The 18,952-nt window shown below is 39.9% G+C and overlaps 1 protein-coding gene across 5 annotated transcripts in view; it reads left to right on the top strand.

Annotated features, from left to right (window-relative positions):
- Positions 1–18,952, top strand: part of SPSB4 (splA/ryanodine receptor domain and SOCS box containing 4) — a 181,773-nt gene that overhangs the window by 104,488 nt on the left and 58,333 nt on the right. Inside the window, exons 2-3 of one of the 5 annotated variants that reach the window (XM_072867944.1) lie at positions 6,799–6,849; positions 6,954–7,654. In XM_072867944.1, the coding sequence (XP_072724045.1) occupies positions 6,961–7,654 (694 nt within the window). In that variant the 5' untranslated portion in view covers positions 6,799–6,849; positions 6,954–6,960. Of the gene's footprint in view, positions 1–6,798; positions 7,655–8,121; positions 8,243–18,952 lie in introns of all 5 variants that reach the window. The other 4 variants (XM_072867943.1, XM_072867940.1, XM_072867942.1 and 1 more) reach the window with 4 other exon arrangements.

Here is an 18,952-nt window from a genome sequence, read left to right as displayed (position 1 = left end):
TTAATTTGCTCTTTTAATATAACGCTGACACTTGAATATTCAAAATGGCTACGTCAGGCATTCAGGAAAGACAGGAAGGTATTTACTGTAACAGAAGGGTGGCTGAAGGATAAAAGATGCATCATTTCGTGCCAGAAGGGTGAGGAAGATGTAAGCAGAAGCTCATGACTGTACTGAATTTAGACGTGAAGTTCAGCTGTGCCCCTTAGTACAGCTTGAAGTAACTGGAAATTCACTCCACAATTTGGGCTACTGCTTAAATAGATGGTTCTGCCTTTCAGCTTTTTAATTTTTTTTCTCTTCCTTTCCTTATGCCAGAGCAAGTGTTTACATGACTGTCGGATGTGCCAGATCAGAGGGCTTATCCACCTGAAAATAACCTGGCAAAATAAAATACTAGATTTTACCCACTAGTTTTCTGAGGCAGACCCATCTCAAGGCCATTTGAATGCAGGTGGCTGCAAGACAAAAGAGAAGAATGAATAGGAAGGGGTGCTAGAAGGGATGTAGCAGCTTGAACATCTGTAAGCTTATGGTAATTGTGGAATCACATGGGTATTCCTGTTAAATACTCTGAAACAAAGTAAATGTTTCCTTTCAGTAACTTTAGAACTGGAATGTTGCTGTTTTAAAAAGTACTTGCACAGTAAAAAAAGTAATTTTTATGGTATTATGTTACTATATTTGTTTTTCAAATTACATTGGTGTATTCCGAGAAGTCATTATGCAAAAAACCTGTTTACAGAATAGAAGTGGGTTTTGTCATCTGTCAGGTTTCTTCAGAATATAAATGTTTGCATTTAAAACCAACTTCCAGTACCAGAGGGGCAAATTCCAGAAACACATGCAGAGAGATGGAAGGCATAAAACCAACCCAAAACCTCAAATCAGCTCAGTTCCAAAGTACAGTGGATGGAAGTATTGAAAAATATACATTCTGCTGTCTTCTTAGCTACTCAAGATTCTTTCTGAATTCTTCATCATATGACTAAACTGCTTCTAACTCTGGTGGTACAGATGGTGTGGTATTTCAGATTATTCTAATTCCAAGCGGCTAAATGCACAGTCTATTTTAATAACAAGCTTATCTTGAATTTTGAAACAATTACATTTTTGTAACATTGCAAAAGAAGTTACCCTTTATGGAGGAATGTCCTTGGGATTTTCAGGATTTGCATTCCTTTCCGGAATTGAAGAAGTCATGACTTACTGCTGCATTGTTCATCCCACGTGTTAAATGTCATTTGCTAAGTGTGTATGCAGCATAAAATTTTATCTGTAGCACAGGATAGTTTAGAGTATCCAAGCATTTTTGGCTGGTTGCATTGTTACTGTATATTCCCAGTTTGACAAAGAAAGCCAACATTGTTCAAAATGGGCAATAAATCAACAATGTTGGATACCAGGATCTATCATTGAATCCAAGCTGACCAATCTTTTTAGGGTGCCAAAAATGTGCTTAATTCATTGTCACCCTCAAAACAGTGTTGTCATGGTTATGTAGCTGTTTGCACACAGGGAACATAGTTGATAGACACTGGGCCTCATGCCTTTACATTGTCTGGGTGGAGATAAAAGTCCTTGTTCTTGAACTTATAAACTCTTCTTCATCAACTTGCCCAGCACAGCAGAGCTGGTGGTTTTTTTTTCTTCCTATTCCTCCTGTAGAGATGTTAGGACCAGGGTTAGAATCAGAGTACTCAAAACCATTTAGGGTATCGGTTCTGTTCAGGCATCTGGGGAACGAACAATTTTGGTGCCCATGATGAAGAGGCCTTGGTTCAGAGCGTCCTGTTGCAACTCTCTTAGCGTTCAGGAGTCCTTGCTTGCTGGTGACAAAGCCCAGGTCGGCAGAGGAGGTGGCAGTGCGGTCTGGCTGCAGGAAAGAAAAAACCCAACGAGGGTCAATAGCAAAAAGAGTGGGAACTGCTGTGTAGAAGTTTGAAATACTGGTAGATAGAGGGATTACCTTCCCTGCTTTTTCTGATAGACAGTTTCACCCGGTGAGTATCGTTAATTGGGACTCACTTTTTTGGTAAGAAGCTTCTCACTTTTTTGGTAAGTGTCAGTTTAGCAGAATTAACCTAAGCCTTAGCATGTTCTTACTGTAGTTTTGAATTGTGTTTGTGGTGTGATTTCTCATGCATGTTTTTCAAGCTTTCTGCACGTCTAGTTCATGATAATCCAGAGGGAAATATAACTATGAATGCTGAAAGCTGACTTTGCAGAAAGCATGTTTCTTTTATCAGCAGTTATGGTCTACTGATGCCAACATACTGAATTGTTAAAAAATACACCCTATTTAATTACAGCAAAGTGATGTCCCAGCAACCCTTTCCCTGGTAAGTATAACTTGTGTTTTTGTTGTGAATATTTTCCCTAAATATTTTGGCAGTCTGCATGAGGACACTGCTAAGCAATGTTGACACTTTTCCTGTTTGGAGTTGGCTTGTTCTTGTACAGTATGTTTAATCTAATCATTGTATCCTGACAAAGCATGGCATGAATGTGAAACTGAGACACAGAAATAATTTAGGTTACAAAAACTAACAGTCTTCTCAACCAGAGATTTCAAGTTGCCACAGGAGTATACTAACGTGGGTTCTTCTCTTCCCATGAAAACCCTACTTTCTTTTCCACAAAATAGCTTTTATCACAGTGATAACTGATGAAATTTAGTGTTTCAGTTGTAGTCACTAAACCGGTATAATGGAGAGGTCATACATATAAGTCAGATGGAAATGTTTTCTTATTTCCTAACTTCTGTAGTAGTTTGAAATTACTGGAAGAGCAAAGTTTGGGAAAAAATTCAAAGCAAAACTATACAGTGAAAATGCATGTTCTTTTCATTTCAGAATATTTATGTGTCTAGTGAGAAGATGCAGGCAAGGAAATCTAAGTTTCTCTAAGCAGTGTAAGATTATAAAAAGTCACAGGACTTGAATGACAGTGCTGTGCTTTGGCAGTTTTTTATTAATTAAGGAGATGGTGAGAAGGTTTTACAACCAAATATTTCTGTAAATTGATAGAATAGTATACAATCTGAAAGGAATACTCTTCTGTCCTTTCAGGTCGACCCACAACTTTTACTAATCCTATGTGGTGTAACCATCCAGTCTGACAGACAGGAAGCCAGTTTGGAGTACCTTTGCCAGATGAATTGATAGTCACTCCACTTCCCCTTGTTGAGCATTGTGCTCGGCTTTCCCAACAACTGCTGGTGTGTGATAGTTGCTCCATGGGGAGAAGCTGCCTGGAGATCCTAACAGTAATGGTGTGAGTGTGGCGTTTCCGAGGCTTCTGAGTTGGAAGTATGCTATCACCTGTGGAAGTAGGGAGGGGATGTTTGTCAGTAGAGACAGGCTGGGTCCTGGTAAGCTGTGGTCCTCCAACAGCACCTTCTGGCAGGGTGAAGGACAAGGTGGTACCTCTGCTGCCGTTCCTCGCCTCGGTATGGGTCTCTGCCATCTGCTTGGTGTAAATAGACAGGATGCAGACAAGAAAAGGGAATAGATGGTCTTGGCTTTGAGACAGGTTGCTCCTGCAAGCAACCAGCAGGACCATTGTGAGCTGCCAAGAGGACTTTCTGCATGAGTTGCTCCCTGTAGAGCTCACATTAATGTTGCATGGGTTGTGAGCAGGAGGCATGAATTGCAACCCCTCACTGCTGCCTCATATGAAGTTTTCATGTCAGCTACTACTAAACACCAGCAATTAGAGCTGTTAGATCGCAGCCAGCATGGGGTTACACCTTTATTGCTGTACTGGTACAAATGATTAAATGTTGACTTTTTTTTTTTTGGCATTTACTTGTTTAAGTCCACTGATACTTGAATGAGATTAGTGTGGCTATAGTTGGCCTTCTAACAGAAGCTGAGAACAACTACCAGCTACACAGAACTAGAATGCAAGAGAGTGGAATATGTTATAGTGGGTGGGAGGAAGTATTTGATGAAAGGTAGCTTTTGAGCTGTACCACTGCTTAGGAACTGCTGCATCTTGAATGCATTAGTAACTGTAAGATTTTTACATTATTCAGTTCAGTCCTGTGTCCATACAAAGCTATGTGGCAAAACGTTACATTATATAATTAAATTATGTGGTAATGTCCATATATGAAGAAAGGCCTAATATTGTAAGGCAGTTTCAAACTGAAGTACTTACTAAGCACATCCCAGAGTAAAGGCACAGTTGTGTGTGTATCAAGGTACTTGCAATGATGCATTTTACTCCTCTGAATTACCGATCTATCTATTAGCAGCCTATTCATGTTACAGTTTGGGGCACATTAGGAAGAATGTTTGTCTGTGACTTGCCAAGTGAGTCACTTCGGTGTTTATAATCTCTTGGTGATTTGCCAGGTAAACCTGTGCCAAGTTTAGTTTCTCATGTGATCGGGAAGTGATAGAGGAGGATGCGCTACGGACTTCCCCGTCTGTCTCCCCTCAGCACCCTCACAAGAACGTGGCAATTGTCTTGTGCTTTAAAGAGGAAATTTTCAAAGGCATGTAGAGCTAAATCTCATACAGAAATCGCTGGGGTTCCCTTTGAACATCTGACATTTTCCCTTTCATATCCTTCTTTCAAGCTCAAATACTCAAGCACCTTTTAAAAAAGGAATTACCCAGTCCCTGAGCATGTGTCTTCCTAGGAAAGCTTACTTACCTGATGACACTTACTCCATGTTGCTTCTCTGTGTGTACAGTAGTGTCAGTATTTCATTTCCCCCGGGATTATTAGCGTGGAATCAAGTATTGAACTTGCTTTGGTGGGCAAAATTTGCCATTGTACCTTTGAAACAACCTATGAGCACTTCTGCAATAGTGGAAATGGCAAGCATCACGTTAAACGTAATTACTGTTAAAACTTTCAGATTCTTTTTACGTGGTTTGAAAAGAAGTAAGGGGGATCATTCAAGCTGATTTCACGTGGGGTAACTTTCAAGTTGTGGTACTGCTTCGGTGAGAAGAAGCTCTTGTGAATCATTCTGAATGCTCCTGTAAGTGTGATATGAGGGGCTTGGGGGCTTATGTTTAATTTTGATTTTAAAGATTAAAATTTGGTGCAAAGAGGTGGTGGTTTTATGCTCAGGTGTGCACATATACCCATGTGGGACCAGCCACCAGAAAATAATATTTTTATACAGTAACTTAACTGCCACATAGATTTGAAAATCAACTTTTTACTTCTTTTTTTTTTGGAAAGAAAGCTTTCACATAACACAGGTGTTGTTTCATTTCTGATTTAATACATGCAGAAAACACTTTACATGGTATTGGCCATTGTAAATAATATAAGGACTTCATTCACTTCTAAAACATGGTTGGGTGGTAAATTTTACAGGTGTTGTTTTCCTAGACTTCTCTTTTTATTTCCTTTCATTATGAGTGGATGTCTTCTTCCAGAAATGATCTTTGCAATGGGACAGTATATCTGGGGTAGAAGTTCTTTAAAAAGAAGAGCATGGACTTGTGACTTAGAAAGTAAAGTCTTGCAAGACGTTTTTTGCAAGACATCTATGCCCCTGGTGCTTTATGAACACGAGCTGTCACCTAGGCTCTACAGCCTTTTGAGAGTCTGGTGATTTTTGCTTCTTCTTGAAACACTTCATTACTCTGTCAGTAAATCAACAGACTGGGTCTCCTCAGCTATATTTGAGCATTCCTGGACTTGGCACTTATTTTGCTGGAAGACAGAAGTATGTCTGCTGGTGCAGATACTTTATTTGATTCCATGTCAATCATCTGCTTGAGTTTATAGGACTTTGTCTTCCTTTTTATTCCTTTAGTACTTTTAGAGGTTCTTGGCTTCACTTTGCACTCTACCTAAACTCTAAAAGGTGAATGAATCGAACTTATCCAGGCTGCAAAGAATCTTTCCTGGCTGCTTTTGACCACTTCCAGCTACGTTACCATGTTTGTCTATGGAAGCACAGAAAGAATACGTTTCAAAATCATGTATTCCCCTTAATGTGTTTTACTGTGTTCCACTCCTTCACATCAGCCTAATACTGCAATATAGAAAACATAGATTAGCCTGCTGTGCAGTAGCATGAAGAAACACCTGGCTGTAGTAGCTGCCCACATAGAAAAGTCTGCCAAAGGACTGAAACTGCCATTCTTCATTTGTGCTTCCATGCCTCCTCTTCCCTCGTTACCTGTCTCTTTTTTTGGGTTGTTTGTTTTTTGGTTTGTTTTTTTTTAGCTTCTTTATAAAAAAACTAAAGCTTGATGAATTTTTGTTTTTTCTTTTATTTAAGGAGAGGGTATGTTAAAAGTAAACATTTAAAATTTGCAGCCATTTGCTGTTAGCTGCATTTGTTTTAATAACGACACAGAAGGCGAAGCCCTGTGTCACCAGGGCCCAGGGAAGAGAACAGCTAGAAATAAAAGGAGATTCTGACATAGTGCGTATTTCTAAGACTCTGAAACAAAAGCCCAAGTGAAAGTGAAGCTACCACTGAACATAAACTTTATCGCTGTTGCTGGGGAATAGCGTACGCCTTCTTCAGGACTGCTGTGAACTTGGCCAGACAAAATGGGTGGAAGGGCAGAAGGTGGGGATTGTCTGCATCCTATTATGAATTGGAGGAAATGACTGTCTGCACTCTGTATGCTGGTGGGCTCAGAGTATCCTGCTGGCAGGCTGGTCAGCGCTGTAGGATACTGACGAAAAAGCAGTGAATTGTCAGCTTTGCTGTTTAAAATAAGTGCTAGGGATGAGAAGTTCTTTAAAAAGATGCTGTGGGTTTTCTGTTGGCTTTCTTAAACTAACTGGAAACTTTCTGCTTTCTTTCAGGAGCATTTTTTCTCTGAAAACATTGCTGCTAAAAAGCTCCAAACAGGAGAAGTAAATCCAGTCAGCTTGTCAGGTCACTGGCTCAGTGTAAAAGTGCTTTCATGAGGTAACGTTGGGCCAAAGTCAACTTTTCTTTCTCCTTTGTAAATCTGCAGCCAAGCAATGGGCCAGAAAATCTCAGGGAGCATAAAGTCTGTGGATGTGAGGGAGCCCCCTTATAGACCTGTTAAACGAGAGCTGAGAGGCCCGGATTTTTGCAAGCCGGCGCGACTGGACATGCTGTTGGATATGCCCCCTGCCAGGCTGGAGGTCCAGTACAAACATGCTTGGAACAATGAAGATCGCTCCTTAAATATATTTGTAAAGGAAGATGATAAACTGACTTTTCATAGACACCCAGTTGCCCAAAGCACAGATTGCATCCGGGGCAAAGTCGGCTACACAAGAGGCCTGCATGTCTGGCAAATCCACTGGCCCACGAGGCAACGGGGAACTCATGCTGTGGTGGGCGTCTCCACGGCCGAAGCCCCGCTGCACTCGGTGGGATACACGTCATTGGTTGGTAGCAATAGTGAATCGTGGGGCTGGGATCTGGGACGCAACAAACTCTACCACAATTGTAAAAACCAGCCTGGGGTCACGTATCCTGTCTTTTTGGAACCGGATGAGTCTTTTGTACTCCCAGACTCCTTACTGGTGGTTTTGGACATGGATGAAGGGACGCTTAGCTTCATGGTAGATGGACAGTATCTTGGAGTGGCCTTCAGGGGACTAAAAGGGAAAAAACTTTACCCCATAGTCAGTGCAGTTTGGGGGCACTGTGAAATTACAATGAGATACATCAATGGACTTGACCGTAAGTGTTACCATATTTCTTCATTACACTGTATTTCAACTTTTCTCATGTAGCATTTTTTTTCTTTATCCTTTTGTTGTGAACAGTGTGTGCTGCGGGCTAGGGGTCTGTCCACTGTGAGCAGATGGCATCCCATAGTTACTGCCCACAACTAATATCTATCAGTTGTGTCTTGTAATGATTGTATGGATTGTATCAAAATATTTTCCCTTTTGGCAAGCAGAGTGGCAAGAAATCTGTGTCCAAAGGAAGTGAACAGACTGAGAAAAAAGATCTTGAGAAACTTCCTGGGTATATTTAACAGTAAAACTCTTGTTTACTGGAGGTTATGTTTTAAATCTGTGGTTTTCAAATAGGATTTGTGAATCCTGTAAAAATTTCCTGTAGTAGTGGGAACTCTTACATGATGTGCATAAACATACTTGAATTCAGGCCAGTAGGCTTTCTTTGCATGTTTGCCTTTCCAGGACCCTCAGAAGCAGCTGTGGATCCCCAAGAATCTGGGAGCTCAGGTCAAATACTACTTTCAGCAGTTCTTCTGAAAGAGACCTCTGTTCCTTAGTTCATTTCAGAAAGTGCTCGCTCCGGGTATGTTGTTCTCCAGAAAAATGGGTTTTTGGATAAGCATTAGCTATTTTTGATCTAAAGGGGTAGTATCAAATTATAATGGTTACATAGTAAGGAGCAGCATGTTGCTGCTGTGACCTTGAAGTAGTAGCCCACCAGAAGATGAGTTGCGGAACTGGGTCTTGTCCAGTTCTTCTCACTGCTCAGGAAGACGTGTACTCTGCCAGGTCCATACACAGCACAGCGTATGTTCGGTCTCACCCATTTATTCACAGTCAGCTTATCGGCTGCTCTGAATTGGGGAATGGAAGGCTGAATAAGGTAGTAAGTGGTACTTTGTTCTTGTTTAAGACTATTATCTGAGCCATAGGAGGAACCATGAATATAAATAACAAAATTTAACAAAAGTAGATGACTGAACAAAATTTTCATGGTTTGGGGGCTTTATGAGTGGAACTTGGTCTTGTAAAAAGAGAATAATAGCAGGTGTACAACACCTGCCTTTCAGTTAGCAGTTTCTGAAGGAGTTTGCTATTCTTTTCAATTAGGATGGGGTGGTCTAATTTTTTTCTGTCAAAAATTAATTCTCTGCTCATTAGCCTTACATCTGACATACAAAGTAGAAACATAATTAAATAATTTGACCCTGTTTAAGATTACCTTTTCATAAACATCTGTAATAAGCACTGGGGAAAAGAATCTTTATCCACAGAAGCCCTGCAGGTTGTTACAGCCAGATGCTAAATGGCAGCTTCCTGAGTGCTTTCATACAGGGGAATATTGGAGGATCGTAAGTATTTTGCAATTACTCAGACATTGCAGAGTGGTGTGCTAACAGCTTTTTTTTCCTCTTTTTCTTTTTTTTTTTTGAGGGTGTGTGGGGGGAGATACTTTTGCAAACTGAATAATTGTGTGCAAAAGCAGTTTTTATAATACAGGGAATATCTGCCAAACTAAGCAAAGTACAGCTTGGCTTGGTCCACCATGTCCACACAAGGAATTGTTCTGCATTCCTTTTGTAGCCTTCACAGGGCTGCTCAAGGGAGCTCTAGAAAGATGAAAACACAGAAGGAGGATGTGAATGAGTTTGGTAGAAATTATAAAATAAAAGGGGCTAAGTAGAGAGAGATAGCTGTGGTCTGTGAGATGGCAGAGAGAAAAATTCCCATCCGGTTTCTCGTGGGATAATTTTGCTGGAAGAGGCAGGATAGCTTCCTAAACTATCCCTGAGAAAGTCAAAGTAGTAATTGGTTTTTTTTAAGCGTGAACCCATAGCTAAAAGTAAACTTGTAAACTAAACTTTTACGTGGGCCTGAGTGTTGATCTGATCATACGAAGAGGAAGTGTAAAGCCACTTTGCTGTGGAGCAGTTTGACATCCTGGAATCGCATAATTTGTTATCACGTTCACTGATCCATTACTGTCCTGCAACAAAAACAGCATTCAAGAAACCAAAGTAGCTTGTTTAGCTGGTGCTCTAAAGCAAACACCTTCTCTTCTTTGCTAAAAGTGTTTCTATCCAGCCAGCCCTTGTGTAGCAGTGCAGGTTTGGTCGTGGCACTCTTTGTGTTCGCTCTCACAGCACTTTAATATTACAGGTTTTTATAATTGTATGTTCTTGTGAAAATCGGAGTAAATCTTGAAGAACAGTGAGATGCTCATGTGTTCACAAATTTAAATACGTTTGAACATACATATGTGTGTTGGGGGTTTTTTTGTTGTTGTTTGCTTGCTTTTTAACCTTACAAATTCTCTTCCCCCCTGCCCCTTCCCTGGAAGTAGCTCATACTGCTGATTGCAGCTTTTAGTAGATCTGGCAATAGTAACTTAGGTGTTCTTGAAACTGTGCTGTCAAACAGTGACTTGTAACTTGCTATTGAGTGATTGATTGTTGCTGCTCAGAATGCATACCACAGCTTGCAATGGTTGTTTATGTGGTGTCTTACAGAGCAAATGGAGACCTCGACTGCAGGGATTTCTAGTGTTTTCAATACTTGCTGTTTAAATAGAAGACCTCTGAATGCTTTAAAGGCCTATGTATTTCAGTTGCCTGGCAAAGAGTGAAAGGCTTGCAGGAATGGAAGAGTGAAAGGATCAAATGATAGGCTTGTGCAGCTGCAATGAACTTAAACACATGTTGTAGTGGTATAGAGACGATGCAGACTTTGAAGTATGTTAATTACTGCATAGATGGCAGAATCATAGAAGGATAAGGCTGCAGGTCAAAGATCAAGAACCTGTGTGCCCTCTGGACTCTGGATATTGCTCCTAGAATAATGCTGCAGTTAAAATCAGTCGTAGTTCTTCCAGCTGCATCTGATACCCAGAGTATTCTGCTTTCAGAAGCTACTTTGAGCATCACATGATGATGTGCTGTGACTTTCACAAGGCAGTTTTTCACTCATATTTGAGAGACTCAGAGTTGGAAATATTTGTCAGGGTTTGGGAGGGAAGGCAGGGGGACAGGATGGAGAGTGCTCATCATAAGCACATTGAGTTCCCAGGACAAACTTCCTTGATCAAATGCTATCAGTATTTACCACACTGATGTTTGCCCAGTGCCTGAGTTTTACAGAATTTTACATCAGGCTTCTGACTCATTGCCTATTGCAGTAATTAACCCAAATAACATAAATGCAGTGTATGTTATTTTTCAGATGCTTTTTTCATCAGGGTACGTGCATGTTTATAAAAAAAGCTAGTCTATTTATATCTGTTGTCTGATGAGGAGTCCTGAAGACTATTTATAGAGGGGAACAGAGAAACAGTGAAACACTTTTGTATATATGTACATTGCGGATCATGACTGATACATTAGTACTTGTGTGTTTAAACAAAGTGTTGGGAGGACAATATAACAGTGCTGTGGTGGAAAACTTGGTCATTGAGTAGGTGAGTTTAACACAGTGATTTATTTTGATCCTTAAAAATACCTGACAGAATAGTCAGTATTTTGACTTCCAGAAGTGAAAACACTTTTTATAAGCGTGCATTACAGGTCCGGCTCTGCCCTGTTCTGAATCGGTGTGGAAGAGCAAGCAGATGGTCTGTATTCTGTACATAATAATAGGTGATCCACAGACATAGAATTTGATAATGCAACTCATAGGTACAAAATTTAGAATTTAGTATCTTCCTAGGTGGGGACAAGGCAGAAGGAGGCTGCAGAAAGATTTTTCCAGCCATCCATGTGTGATATCTGGAATGAAATGCTAAGTGCTGACAGGAGGGTTTGTGGGGCTCTGCTGGTCTTGGGAGCTGTCCCACGTGCGTACATCAGCACAGCATGCTCTCGCTAGTGTCATGAAGAAACATCTGCACAGGTGTGCATCAGCACTGGCCTTCTGGCCATTTCTAAAAATGCCTGCTGGTAGCACTTTCAAATTTCTTCATCCTGTAACATGCACTCTTGTTGAAAGTGCAGTGCTGTCTGCTACAGCTGCTCTCTTGGAGTGAAGCATATGTTGTGGGATGCGTCCTAATTAGAGACACTGTCTCCATGTGATCGTGACAACTTTGAAGAAGGCTACAACTCGCAAAACTCTTGCCTAAACTCTTGACTGTTGTGCATTTGCATGAAGGAAGGACAAGTCAGTGTTTAAATGAGCTCTAAGAGTCTTGAAATTGCATGTGAAAGGAAAGAACTCTGAATTCTGTATTATGACATGTTGAGTAGACTACAATAACTGAAGATTAAAAAATCATACCCCATTACTGCCAATTTGTATGTTTCTGGTTATAACTCCTGAAGCTGTTTCTTACAGGTGAGTAAGTTTGGCAAGATTTTAGGGTAATGCTGCCCAACCAACTTTTCGGTAATGTCTGATGTCCAGCACAGCCATGTTTTACTCTTAGAATTTCTTTTGCCTTTTTAAGTTCCAAAAAGAGTAACTCCTGTTTTGGTTGAAAATAGACTGTAAGACTTTTTAAGATAAACAATAGTATCCCATTAGCTTCCTTATTCTCTTTCATTCAGAATTTAGCCATCTTGTCTTGAACTGATGTTTTCTTAGATCCAAGAATTAAATTTATGAGACATTTGGGATGTTGGCTGATTTTTTTTATGCCTGAATCTCCTCCTCCTAAAATTAGGAATGTTGATTTCAAAATAGTAACTTTCAATTTCCCTTATATAATAGCGCAACTACTTTGAAATATTCTATAGCAGACTGTTTGTTTCCTTTTGCATGGTATTTATGGTTCTTTTTGCCATTTAGGTGTGAAAGAATGATTCTTGAGCTTGATATTGATAGCCCATTGCAGTTCTTGTGCTAAACCTTGCATAGCCCTTACACAATTTTGAGAATAAATCTAATCGTCAAGTTCAAGGAGCTGGAAGCATTTGTCCCACAAGAGAAGATGACTTTACTTACAAATGTAATTTATGGAAAACATTTGCGTATACCAGTTCCTATTTTAACCTTCTTGTAGTAGTTGGTACTTATCGACAAGGGTCCCTAGGCTCTCTGTCAGCTGTTACTGACCACTGCCCTGCAGCATATAGTCTATTTTTACCCTCTGTAACTATTTACATCCCCAAATGAAACGGAAGTATTATGCAAAGTATGTGCTTCGCGCTTACCTACAATGAATGAATAGGTGGATTAAAGCAATCCAAATTAAAGCATCCAAACAGAAATTGTGGGGTCCTGTTTTTACGTGCCAGCAGCCTGTTCGCTATGCCTGCAGTGAGCTGGTGCAAACAAAACTGAGGATGTTTGGAGAACACTGGCTCAGTTCAGGGAGCCGTATCCGCTCCTGCGCACGGGCCCAGAAACAGTAGTTCGTGTTTCTGGATCCTGCGCTCCCTCTCTGCCCCTGCGTTGCCTGGGAGAAGGGTGATCCCTTTGGCTCCTGCCTCTCCGAGGTTTGGCTGCTGGTGCTGAGGCTGCCTGTGCCCCTGCAGCCCACTGGGAAGAAGCCGTGGGGTTGTTCCGCATCGCAGGTGTAGGGAAGGAGGGAGGAGGGGGCTCAGGGCGCACCCCCTCTGTTTGCTGTTACAGCTACAGAAGTTTTGGGATGTGGGGTCTGTGTGAAACTTTTGCTCTTAGCCTTGCAGAAGACCACAACCCTTGAGTCACTTTCAGACCTTAGGTTGCATGTATCTAACATCGTGAAATAAGGATGATGTTTCTAAGCTAAAATAACAAGTTTGGAGCTAAGCGCTTCTTTCCTACTGTTCTCAGTTTATTTTAATTCGCATTGGTCTGTCTCTAACATACCACAAATGCAAATTATAAATACAGACTCTTCCCCTTGGAGGACTTTTTACCATAAAGACATCTAAGTCAAAATGGCAGAATTGTTAACTGCCAGGAGAAATATATGATCTCTCATCAGACTCTCTGGGTTTTCCCCAAAATGGTTTTCAATTAAAATTTTTAAATGGATTTTTGTTTTTGTTTATCTAAACCTGTTTGTTTTATATGATATTTATATTATACATTACTCTGGAGGTTGCAATGGAAATAATGTAGTCTGAAAATCCAGTATTGCTATACCTTAGGAAGAATTTTCCCTACAGACATGCAATCAGAGGATGAAGCGGTAGTAATTAAGCAGCTAATGCTGTGAAGAAGCAATCTTTAGCTTTTGAGATAATTTAACAGGAAACCGCACTTTCAGTTCCTACTTCAGGAATCAGGTCATTGCTAGGGTTCTTTTGTCTTCCTCCACGTGTACCCCTTGCCTGCTTTAAGTGCATTTCTTGTCCTTTAATCCTAATTTGTTGACACTTTCTAATTAATTCTTAGCCTTTTTTCAGCAGATTGAAACCACTGTATTGTCACTAGAATATGCCACTCGGTTTATTGGCTTTTTGCCCCAGCCACCTCCTGCCCCTTCCTGGTGGTCTCTGCATTACATCTCTCTCCAAGATACTCTTGGTTTTTTCAATCCTCCCTCTTCTTTCCTCTCTTCCCCAGTTTCTTTTCCTGAGTTTCCCTTCTTTTATGTTACCACACTCTTCTTAATAATAAATTAATCAGTTTTTGTAACTGATAACAGTAGACATCAGGTGCAGTGTCTCTCTTCCAGAGGAAGGAAGTTTCAGATTTAAGAGTGTGACTTTAGCTGTAATGGTGAATGGTCTTTGTAATGGTCTTTTTGGGTGAATATTGAGTATTTATATTTTTTGTTTGTATAAATTAATTGTAATAATGCAGAGAATCATCTGATTACCTCAGGTTGGTAGCAAATAGTTGCTTATGAAAGTATGTAGCTAGAAAGAGCTTCTCAAGCTCGTATGCTTGTAAGATTAGCCTTGTCTTGTTTTATACAACTTTGACCTATTAAGACCTCCAGTGATAGAGACTCCTCAGGCAATGTAAGGCACTCATTAACTTTACAGATAACAGGATTTTTTCCCTTACAATCTAGTCTAGTTTGTTTATTTAGCAGGGAATCCAGTTATCATTGACCTAAAACATAAGAAGGTGCTGGCATACTTTATTTTAAGTTCAGTAGCTCCTAAGGCTAAGAACGAGCGTCAGTAGTCCACAGCTGTATTATGGTCTATTTGCATCCTGACATACCTGTGCTTTTTCTTCCTGCTCTGGTTCATAAAGGTGCCATGGACCAAATCTGACTGTTTCAAGGAAAAAACATGTTAGTGTGCTCTGATCATGTTTCCACTGATTTCCCATGTGTCTTGTTTTTAAGAAATAAGAACCTTGACTACACCTCCGTTCTCAAAATTGAAGTGAGTGTTGTAATCTAAAGTTACGCTTTGAATATTGTATTTATTACTCTAAAATAGCGATAAGAAATTTGGTAGCCTTGCTTAATCCTTTTATGAATTTGCTCGAGCTACGATGCCGGAATTGCTCTGCAATGTGAACTAATTCTCACAGGTTTGTATTAGAAGTGGAAATTTGTAAAGGGTATTTATTTTTTGATTTGCTCTATCTGTATTGCTGTTGGGCATTGTACAGCGTAAATCCAAGCTTCAGTGCAAATAATGATGCTTCTGCAATACATTATCCAGTGATATATTTACTTTATTGCCAAAAACGTGTTCTTTGTCCATTTTGACTATGATTTCATACAAGTTTCCTCATAAGTTATATTTCTCCTTAAGATACTACTTTATTTGTCTCTCTAGCCATAGAAGTTTCTTCCCTCTCTAATCACAAGCTCTTTCTGCAGATGGCCTCTTTTTGTTCCCTTAAAGACAGTGTAGCTTCTATATTAGGAGAGGCAGATAGCAACCTAATTTCTAATTTGGGCTCAGAGCAAATTCCACTTTAAAAAGGTAAACATGAGAAGACCCTGATCTTCCTGGAGTATATTGTGGTGAGTGGCAATTTATATGTATCGACCAGTCTTCAGATTATAGTAAAACCCATGTTTTCATGGTAAATCTACAGGCAATGTGCCTGAAAACAAGCACATCCAGAAATGTTGCTGTGTTCTGCAGATAGTTCCACTGAAAGTAGTGACGGCGCTGTCTACCTCCCTGCGTCAACAAGAGGAAAGCTGCCCCAGCAGTAACACTGTTAAAATAATGCTGAGGCTGTGAAGTCAAACACTCAGAAGCTGGCAAGTGGTAGAATGGGATTTGCTTTTTGCGGCTGTAATTCTGAGTTCGGCAGCCTTCAACTGTGCTGTGTCCCACTTTCTCCCAGATAGTGTTTCACTCTGGTAAAAGGTGGTAAGTTCTGCTGCAAGTCATCCTTTTGTGTTCCTTTTCTGCCACCATTTTTTCCTTGAATCTCTTCTCCCCAGTCCTCTGTGTCTGTGAGCTGGTGTATTTTGTAGTTTCCCTGGGATAGCCGGCAGGGAAACCTGATGGAGCATGACAGTCCCTGTGTTCTCAGGTTCAGTTTTGTGTTGCCCTTTGAAGATAATAAATGAAAAGTCCTGCTAGCAAGGACAGGACTGGATCAAAGCTCCCCGTCGTCTTGTTTGATTCGTGCATATACAGAGAATTTAAATAACTTTAGTCTTTCACTTTAAACTTTTGGGGTGGGACTGATGATCAGATCTGTCTTCAGGCCTGTTATCAAACCTGATTTTTGCTGGAAAAACCTCCAACACTACCAGTGTGAGATGGGGCATTTCAGTCTTCAGCGCTGAAACTCAGGGTTGAGGCAGCTGAGATGTTATGTTAGAAGTTATTGACACAACTGAACTTCATGTACAAGAACTACGAGGATTCTTTCAGTTGTTTAAACATTATTTTTAAATGTTAGTTGGTGGTGAAATACAGAAGATAAAATGATGACAATACTAAGAGGATTTCGTTCGTAATTTGAAACAAACCGAGCATTTTGTATAGCCTTATGCGCATTGGCCAGGATTCTGCATGACTGGTTTGAAGTTGCACATCTTCAGCGTTGGTCCTAAGAGCAATGGGAAGATTATGCACTAGGAGCATTGGATAAAATATTTTTGGTACTGCTTGTTCAGAGTGGACTTAGCAGGCAGTAATTGAGTGAGGCAGGTGTCCAGTGTTACCTCAGATCAGTAAATCGAAGCTATACCTGTATTTTCCGTGGACATGCCTAACAAAACACAGATTTCATAGATGTGTCAAACTCGTATGATGAATAACGATATAAGAGTATCTCCCTGCCTTATATGAACATTTCTTCCTGAAAGTAATGAACTTCCAGACCTGGCATATCTTTGGGCTGTTTTTTGGTGGTGTGGGGTTTTTTTTGTGTGTGTGCTGGTTTTTTGTGTGTGCTGTTTTTGGTTTGGTTTTTTTTTGTTGTTGTTGGTTTGGTTTTGTGGTGGGTTTTTTTTGTTTTTTTTGTTTGTTTGTTTGTTTGTTTTTTAGAATAGATTACTTATTAGCTCTGTCTCTGCCAATTTCTTATCACTGGCTGGCCAAGCAAATTATCTTATTCCAGAAAAGTGATTTGTATGAAATCAAAATGTATTTTGAGCAAGGAAGTAGGTAACATAAAAAAAAGATAATTTTTGTTTGACATTCACAGTTGCATTTTCTCACAACAGACATTTTTATTTCTACAGCATGCTGCATCTCCATTGCAAATGGGAATTCATGTCTGCATGTATTGTTTGGACATGAAATTTAAAGAAGACTTGCTTCTGCTTTCAATAAAAAGTAACTATAAATGTTCAATAATATTTATTAATAATATTATTTATAATATAATATTGCTTCCTCTTCTCTGTGGTTTCAGCAAGCTTGACAGCTACAGTATATTTAACTAAGACAAAGTGATTAGTTTCTTTTAGATCCTGGTGCTTTTCCTCAATTCTTGTAGTGTTCACCTTTTATTTTTTGGCATTTTCTTAAGCAGAGAGCCTGTAACTGCTCTGAAAAATACATTCCTCTGTCCATCAAAACAAAACAGAGTGTGGGGTTGTATTAGTACCCCGTTCACACTTTCAAAATTGAAACAATTTATGCTTCTGAAAATGCCTTGTTTCCAAGTAATTTGTATTATGTAAAATACGCTGTTTGGAGAGGCTTTTTAAAAGATCTTTCTCTATAAAGGTTAAAAGAATTTTTAAAGGCTTAGGAATTAGGTTTTTTAAGCACTTAATGATTTTTTTTTTTAAATAGCAAATTTTAGTTTTAAAGCTAGAATAAGTATTATGAAAATAATGTATTTTCACTGAACAAAGAACTTCTCCCCAGTAAGTTGCCCCTGGTGAAATGCATCATGCAGCCACGGGCACCATATCGGAATCAGGTGTTCAAACAAACGCTGCCCAGCAGCATGCTTGGAGGTCGCGTACTTTCAGTGGCAGCTTCTCTTCCAGCCTTGCTTTGTAAACTTTTATATTCTTTGCAGTATTAACTGTCACAGTGCTGAATTAGCACTTGCACTTAAAAATTTGTAAAATTTGACGCTGTTGATGTCAAAGGCTGCCACTTTTTATGAAACAAGCACTGTTACAGTGAGTGGCTTGGCTTAGACTGGACTAGAATGTGTGCATGGGCTTCTGAAGAAATGCCAATTAATTTCTTAGTTCATACTGAGTTTCACTGCACGGGAAGGTCTCCTCAGCATCTCACTGTATCTTTGTAACTAAAGCAATTGCTTTAATGTGCTGTGTATGGTTGTAGCCATGACTACATTACTGCTCCATGCTTGCCATATGTGTAAACAATTTGCTGATTTTAGTGGTATGACCTATTGGCCTCTCTCTGTATAAACAAATGAAGGCCAAAGTTCAGAGAGATCAGAGGGGAAACTTTAAACATCCTGCAAAATCTGCAGTCCATTAAGTGTACGTTAGTATTTGGTTACAGCCAGTCCTTTTGTACTTCTAACTAATTTGTTCATGACACATTTGGGAAAGGAGGATAGCTTCACCTGGTGCATGAAGACTTCAGGGAACATAATTGCATTGGTTTTATGTTAAGAAACCAGCTTCAGTCCTATTTTATTGTCTTGGGAAGGGAAATAATGCTAACACATGCTTTACTTTTCATTTAGATTGAGATGTAAACGTTAAAGTTGTGGAGACAGGCCATTGGAAAAAGGGCTATAGTGTACAAAGAATGAACAATACAATGAGAGAGAAATGACCCACAGGCAACAGCATGAAATGTGTGTCAAGGGAGGAGGAAAAGTAAGAGGTAAAGTGAGAAGTGCCAGCAAGATCTAGGAAGAGCAAATGTGAAGAAGGCACTACTGCTTAAAAGGAAGAGAGAAGGCAGAGAAGTGTGGTAAGAGGGTTAAAAAAGGCAAGACGCTGAGATTTTGACAGAAGGAAATAAGCCTTGATGCAGTAAGCCAAGTAGCACAC

The sequence above is a fragment of the Ciconia boyciana genome, chromosome 7 (assembly GCF_034638445.1).
Source record: "Ciconia boyciana chromosome 7, ASM3463844v1, whole genome shotgun sequence".
Classification (NCBI taxonomy): domain Eukaryota; kingdom Metazoa; phylum Chordata; class Aves; order Ciconiiformes; family Ciconiidae; genus Ciconia; species Ciconia boyciana.
This window is presented reverse-complemented; position numbering and strand designations above follow the sequence as displayed.